Source organism: Exserohilum turcica (assembly GCF_000359705.1).
Source record: "Exserohilum turcica Et28A unplaced genomic scaffold SETTUscaffold_10, whole genome shotgun sequence".
NCBI lineage: Eukaryota > Fungi > Ascomycota > Dothideomycetes > Pleosporales > Pleosporaceae > Exserohilum > Exserohilum turcicum.
The window spans coordinates 1,210,368-1,217,707 of NW_007359915.1; the positions used below are offsets into that span (position 1 = coordinate 1,210,368).

The 7,340-nt window shown below is 51.5% G+C and overlaps 2 protein-coding genes across 2 annotated transcripts; one reads left to right on the forward strand and one right to left on the reverse strand.

Moving 5' to 3' along the window:
- Positions 1 to 2,114: 2,114 nt before the first annotated feature.
- On the reverse strand, positions 2,115 to 3,603 carry SETTUDRAFT_102236 (uncharacterized protein; the record flags this gene model as incomplete). Its single annotated transcript, XM_008023443.1, has 5 exons — positions 2,115 to 2,571; positions 2,637 to 2,732; positions 2,787 to 3,072; positions 3,226 to 3,357; positions 3,408 to 3,603. The coding sequence occupies 5 exons, from the start codon at positions 3,601 to 3,603 to the stop codon at positions 2,115 to 2,117; spliced, it is 1,167 nt and encodes a 388-aa protein (XP_008021634.1).
- Positions 3,604 to 4,712: 1,109 nt separating this feature from the next.
- SETTUDRAFT_101187 (uncharacterized protein) lies at positions 4,713 to 6,503 on the forward strand (the record flags this gene model as incomplete). Its single annotated transcript, XM_008023444.1, has 5 exons — positions 4,713 to 4,838; positions 4,911 to 5,414; positions 5,465 to 5,871; positions 5,922 to 6,294; positions 6,357 to 6,503. 5 exons carry the CDS (start codon positions 4,713 to 4,715, stop codon positions 6,501 to 6,503), a joined length of 1,557 nt encoding a protein of 518 aa, XP_008021635.1.
- Between the last annotated feature and the right edge of the window lie 837 nt (positions 6,504 to 7,340).

A 7,340-nucleotide genomic window follows, 5' to 3' on the forward strand; every position in this document is an offset into this window, starting at 1 on the left:
CCATCACCTCTTAGCTTAAAATAGTATACTTAAAGGAGAAAACTAGGGCTTAAGGGAGGCTCTAAAGGTTAAAAAGAGACACTAAAAGAAGAGCTACACGCTTCAACTCAATAGGCCTAAGGAGTACTATAGAGGAGCTGTCTTTTGGTCTCCTAAGAAGGTTCGCCAAGCCAAGGAGGAAAAGATAGAACGACAACAAGAACAACAGTAATTACAACTCTAGAAAGCTGAGAGATCTAAGTTAAGGAGACAAGCTCAATTGTACAAGCTTCAAATAGCCCAGGAGAAGCGTGTTGAGAGAGAGAGGCTCAAGGAGGTGAGAGAGAAGGAGAGAGCCGCTAAGGTGGCTTAAAAGGAGGCTCAAAAGGCAGCCCGGGAGGCTGAAAAAGCTATACAATTATCCTAAAGGGGTAAGCGCAAAGCCTCACAAGGCTCCTCTCAAAAGCAAAAGCGTTAGAAACGTGTTGTTGTTAATTTATCTTATGTATAAGCTAAGGTGGCTGCACTAGCCGTCCTAACTTAGACCACCCGCCACGGCCGCACTACTAAGCTACTAAGTAGATACAAGTAGCCTATTATGATCGCAATGCTATAATTACTATAACACTATAAAATCTCGTAATAATAGCGACTATAGGTGGCTGTACAGCCTCATCTTTTGCAATAGGTTTTTTGGTGGGGTGGGTCATTGCGCGTCCTAGGTCATTGCGCGTCCATGCAGGTTACCACATTTATGCGACTAAATACTTAGCCAAATTTGGATCGCGTAATCACGGGCCACACGTCAACAAGGTGTGACCTCGCATTCAACACTCTCTTCTTCAACCTCGCTCTGCACAACAACATGAAGTTCTTCGAAAACCAAATGATCGGACACGCCCCACACGCGCGAATCGCATCAGGCGCGCACGGTCAAATCAATGCTGCATTACTTATGGCCGGTCCAAACCAGGCATGACCACCACAAGAGCACACTCAAATGTCGGTGTGATTGACTCCACCATTTCCATTCCATTCTCTCTTTACATGTTACTTGAGATAGCCAGATGCATGAGACATATGGCTCGTGCAGTATCTTCGGGCCATAAGTTGCATTTGTCTCATTTCCCACGAGTACCGAAACCGCGATGACCTAAACCCTCTACAACACATCGACGGCCGGTCTACACTCTCGACTGAGATGCCAGGGATGTTTCTACAGATCGCCCGTATCTCGCGCGCTTCGGCTCGTTGAGCCTGGACTATACTCGAGGCGTTTTAGTGCGTTTGGCTTTTCCGCTACACCTGCCGTCGGCCAAGCGGCATGCCACACCAGATGGCTAACCTACAGAAAAGAGATAGCTTGAGCGTAATGCGGTGGCGTAAGAAGCCGATTTGTTCTACCAAGTCGCATTCACCCATGAATCGATGTTCAAGCCTTACCTCATTGGGTGGTTCGCGTTGGGCGTTAATTTCGCGTTGCTTGCATGGGAACATTTTCAATCCCACACTCGCCACTCTGAAATATGAGAGGTTGGAAATTCATGCCTATTTGCACTTGGAAATATCGGATGAAACAGGAGCTCATACCATCAGGAAATCGGCGCAAAACCAGGATAGTGTTATGGCAGCCCGAATGGACAAGGGAAAGCTTTCGCGAGGTACTTGTTCCCCAGAAAAACGAGACAGTGTTCGCAGTACGTAGCGATTGGCTAGGCATCGTATTCCGGTGGCTCCAGGGGTTGAGCCTAAGGCTCCTGAGAAGCTTGACTGGACGATCAGACAAAAAGTTCGCCCTCCCGCCCTTCCGCCTTCCCGTCGCCACGGAACACGAATGAAGCAGATCACGTCTTGCTTTTCAATACGATATTGGAGGACTGGTGAGAACCCTTGAGCCTTAGGTCTGCAATCAAGGTCACACAATGTCTGCATTATCTTGGCAATATTGGATGGACAGGCCGAGATCACAGGATCGATTGGCCCCACACACCAGTCTCAACACGAAGATACGAGGCAGGCCACAGTTTCTCAGCAAGACTTGTTTCTCGTCGTCAAATGATCACAACCTGTGCATCATCGAATTCGTATTGGGTGTTGTCATACAAGTCTGTGTAGTGATGGTGTGAAGCTCCAACTCAAACCTGCGATACTCTGTCACGACCGCCTGTCCAAACCTGGCGGTTTTGCGGATTCGTGGGATGGGCTGGCTGGACACCTTCATAAGTGACCTCGACGGTTCGCTCGTACAGGATGGCCTCCTCGCTGTCGTTGTCCCCCTTGCATTCGCGCGCTCCGACCTGGACTTTGGATTCCCGTGTTCGCAATTGCTCTTTTGTGTCTACGCTGGAAAGCGGAATCTCGTCGTCGCCATCAGTTTTGCCGCCATCGATGGTATTCATCAACGTGTCATACTGGCGCTTTGGGCCGACCTTGGTGGTTCCCCATGAGCGCAATCCGCGGTTCCTGCCGGACGAATCTTCCCCTGAAGATTGGCGAGAGCCCTCACCGATGAGGCGCGGTGCCACGTGTCTGAAAAACCGCCGCAGGGTGGGAAGACAACAGCAGATGACGAAGAGATTTGCCTCGACAATGCTGTAGATCATGTCAGACCATATAGTGCAAATTTTGGCGCCGTCTGGCGGCAAAAGTAAACTTACATCCACAGGCTACCCACGCCAATTACCCAGGTCTGGTCAGGGTTTGTAAGTGCTGGCATCAGCACTACCAGCCGTATGATGGATGTAACCATGGTTCTTTATGATGTCAGCATATGCTCACACACTCACAGGGCTGGGGCTTGGGCTTACATTGATCCAATAGCGAACATTATAGTCAAGCCAATCTTCTGCTTTGTCGGCATCTGCAGGCCCCAGATGGTCGGGATGGGAATAATCATTAGTATCACATCGGTGACAATGCCGACGACGGCAGTCGTTATGTAGATTGCACCGCGGTTGGAGCATGTCGCTGTCGCAAGCAAGAGCGGATTCCAGCTGGCAGCTATCGGCTTGCATGCGAAAACCAGACTGAAGAAGATTGCCGTGTATGCGCCGGCACATATGAAGACAGTTGTCCAAACGGCCATCTGGAAGCCTCGAGCTGGCGATAGGCGACTGTAGAAGATGCATAGCGTTGTTTTGGTAAGGGCGCAGCAAGGTGCATAGACGAGGGGGGCGGCCAAAATCAGCTACAGGTTTGCAGTGTTAACAAGTGGCTTGGAGGAAGAGCAGAAGAAGTGATTGTGACATACTCTGGAGTAATAACCATACTGTTGGATCGAAATCTCCCAAGCATGTACGCCAATGACGACTGAGACAAAACCAACGATCAGCAACGCTTGAGTTGCAACCGAGCACATCCAAGCAATGATGATGAGCACTAAGTCCTGTCAGCATGTTGTCGAGGTTGGCTTTTGGCACAGCCCATACCATCGTCGATCTGAAATTGCTTCATAAGGTGGATCTTCGTGTAGAGTCGTTGGGCGAGGAACAGCAACGCCAGAATATTCTCAACGATGAAGAGTGTGTATGAAGCCGTGGTCAGCCTCCTCTGAGGGTTCTCGAAGTTGACCACATACCCCTCAGGGGGGGGCATGATCGTTATGGTGCCATTGACATTGGGCATGATGGTACTACAGAGGTTGTGAAGTGGACAGTGGAAGTGAACATCAAGTTGTCTAGCCCTAGGATCGGGCCCCCGATTATTTCATATGGATGGGCGTGAACGTGTGGCCCCTTCGGGTTGCGCCTCTCTGGGTAGGCAAATTGAACATCGCGTTCAAGAGACTAGTCTCAGGCTCGAGAGCGACACTTGCACAGGTTCCCGAGACATGTGCGGAACGGAATAGTGGGAACTTTGCATGATCCGCCATAATCGCACCGAATAGTCGACCTTGATGCCGAGATCCGCAATGGCCATCGCAGGCCAAGAGATGATAAAAGGCTTGCACAGTTCACATGATCTGATGGTTACAACTCGCTGCTGACGATGATGTCTACTAGAATCTTACGAGACGGCCTGCTCATAGGCGTACATGGTAACTCCGTCTCCAGCCATGGCAAGACAAAGGTGAAGTAGCGGTCATGAAGATGTAGTCACACAGCCCGATAGGCGCCATGCTGTCATGTCCAGGATTGTAAAAAAAACACTTGCCAGCCCAGCCTCGCTCTTCCTGAGTCGACGATCTGTGCCTCGCCTATAGGAAGGAGATATAGGCTCCCCGGTTTGACAGGCCGTCTCTCGACCTACACACGCCAAGACTGCCGACTCAGGCACTGAGCGGGTGTTGCCGGAGTAGGCTAGTCCCGTCAAAACGGACCGTCTATCGGGCCGTCTGGTGGAGAACGAGTCGGGGAATATGACAGCCGATTGAGTGCTTCGCCATGATCAATGAAAATCATCCATAGTTTTCTTGGTGGGCCACTGCCATCCGGATCAGCGGGTGGCTCCAGTGCTGCGAGGCGAAGCGCAAGGGCTTATATTGTGGCAATTGGCGCGAAAAAGTCACCGCCCACTAAGCCCGTCCAAGCAACGGAGTAGTGCTACCTTGGGGGCACAATCCAGCAGTGGTCGACATGCAGGTACCAGGAGGCTTTACAGACTCGCTTGTCTTCATCCGCTTTTTTCTGGGGCTCATTTTCCCGTGGTAATTAATACCGCTGGAGAACCCAGAGGGTTGGGTTTTGTCGACATCCTCGTCTTCCTACGTGCCAAGCTCCACTCGTTGTTACACCATGAAGACGTTTACGCCGACGCTCGTCGCGCTGCTAAGCCTGTACGAGGATGTACGTGCATCCGTAGTGCCGCTTGGTCTGGAAGTAGATGTTTCAGCTGTTCAAGGGAGAAACTCCCCATCTTGCGTACGTCCAACCAAGCCTATCATTTCTCCCAAGATGGGTCAAAGCCACAGTACCTCTAACGCAATCGAACAGTGTGCAGCATTGAAGAATGCTGGTCTTAGCAACATCTACATGCAGGATGATGCCCAGTACAAGGCCCGCACGGATTCGTACTGGTCGGTCAGCGCTCAGCTGGCCCCCACGTGTATTGTACAGCCCGTCTCTACCCAAGAGGTGGCTACGGCTGTCAAGACACTCGGTGCCAACACTGGATGCAGCTTTGCCGTAAGAAGCGGTGGCCACACCACCTGGGCCGGCTCCAACAACATCAACAATGGAGTGACGCTTGACCTGGGTCTTATGAACCAGACTACCTACGATGCGGCCGCCAGCCTCGCAAAGATCCAGCCTGGAAACAGGTGGGGAGGCGTGTACGCAGCCCTCGAGCCCTTTGGAGTCACTGTTGCTGGTGGCCGAGCCAGCAGCGTCGGTGTTGCCGGATTCCTTACTGGAGGAGGCAACACCTTCTTCACCGCTCAGCGAGGCTGGGGTTGTGACCAGGTCAAGAACAATGAGGTTGTCCTTTCCAGCGGGTCGGTATTTTGTTCCCACCTATTGTCTCATGTATACTGACCCTGCATAGCGAGGTGATCAATGTCAATGCCACGGCCAACAGCGATCTATTCCGCGCCCTCAAGGGTGGGTCTGCAAACTTTGGCATTGTTACTCGCTTCGACATGGAGACGTTCAAGCAGGGTAACCTCTGGGGTGGTACCATGAGCTACTCCAAGAACTACACCGAGCAGCAGATTTCTGCCTACACCGCGTGGGTGGACAACGTCGTCAACTACCCCGAGGGCTCCAGCATCATCTTCTGGAGCTACCTCCCTACTGTCGGCGATGTTGTCATCCTTTCTGCGTACGAAGACACTGCTGGAACCGTGAACCCCCCAGGCTTCGACAAGTTCTTGGCCATCCCATCCTTGTCCTCGACCATGAGGTTGGCTAGCCACAAGGCCCTTACTGATGAGCTCGAGCAAGCCACTGGATACCGGTATGTCCCGAAACTGCTACTAGCATAGCTCTATGCTGATTGTCCCACAGTGACATCTGGTTCACCATGAACTTCAAGAACAACCCCGTCATCTTCAAGCACATTGTTGATGGCCACCAGAAGTTTGTAGACGAGTGGAAGGCATCTACCACCGACCACGACTTCATCACGCAGTGCATGTTCCAGGCCATCCCGACTGTTTTCGCCAAGCACAGTGCTGAGCGAGGCGGCAATGTCATGGGTGTTGAGAACATTGGTGCCAACTCCATCATGCTCCTGTTTGACATTGCAGTCAAGACCGCCGATGCAGAGGTCCGCGCCCGCGCATTGCTGAAGAAGTACACCGAGGAGTTCCAGACTTTTGCAGCTAGCCAGGGCGGACTGCCTGCCTGGCAGTATCTGAACTACGCCGATTCGTACCAAGTAAGTCCCGGCCCCTCCCCCGGCCCGCCATTGCAAATCACCGTGCTGACACGACCAACTAGAACCCGCTGGGAGGCTATGGCGCGGCAAACGTTGCCAAGATCCGTGCAGCGGCAAAGAAGTACGACCCCGTTGGCATGTTCCAGACTCAGTCTCCTGGTGGCTTCAAGATCTCAAAGGTACCAGCGGGCAACGAGCGCGAGTTGTAAATAGCATGTCTGATGCTCCATCCGCACTAGACTTGGTCAAAGAGCTTCAGGAAAAATCACACCAAGAGACCCCCCCTAAAGGTTGGCAAGTCGCTGAGTTCGCCGTGCATGGGTTCAATGGACAGTGGTCATGAATCGAGAGACGCTAGGGGGGGCACTGCCGATGCATGCATCCACGCTTGGTTTAGGTAGCAGACTAGGAGATCCTCATATAACTAAAGTTTACATAATAACGTACGCAATTATAATCGCACTTGTTGTCGGCACACTACACCTACATTACGGGTACCCCGCTCCCTGCACGCAACCCCCCTTCTCCCCCCCCCTAGGCGACACGGGCGCATAATATGACGCGTACAGCGACTAGAACGAGAAGGATTTTCTGCTCCGATAGCAAAACGTGGTAATGCTATGCCTGGCGATCCTCGTATCATGGAGCCAATCCACAGCATCCCTCTCAACACCAGCCGTCGTCGCTTGAACCTCGGGCTGCCTCGCATAAGTATATGTGCCTACACCTACACCCCCTCATCAGAAAAAGTGATACAACTCCTAAGCTGCCTTTCAGCTAGCGCTATATAGTAGCTCACTATCGAACAGTGCTAAGTGTAGCCTTTAGATAATAACAACCCCTTTCTTCTTAATAAATACTACTATAGTAGTAGTATAATAATATTAAGATAGATTTTAAAAAGCTATTGTAGTTGTAAAGATATCGACGTAGAAAGTTCCTATTAAACTTTGGTGTTCTGTGGGCACGGACGTGTATCACTTTTTCTGATGAGGGGGTGCCTATGTAATAATATGTACCTAGATACCGCCGCCGCTTCCCGGGTT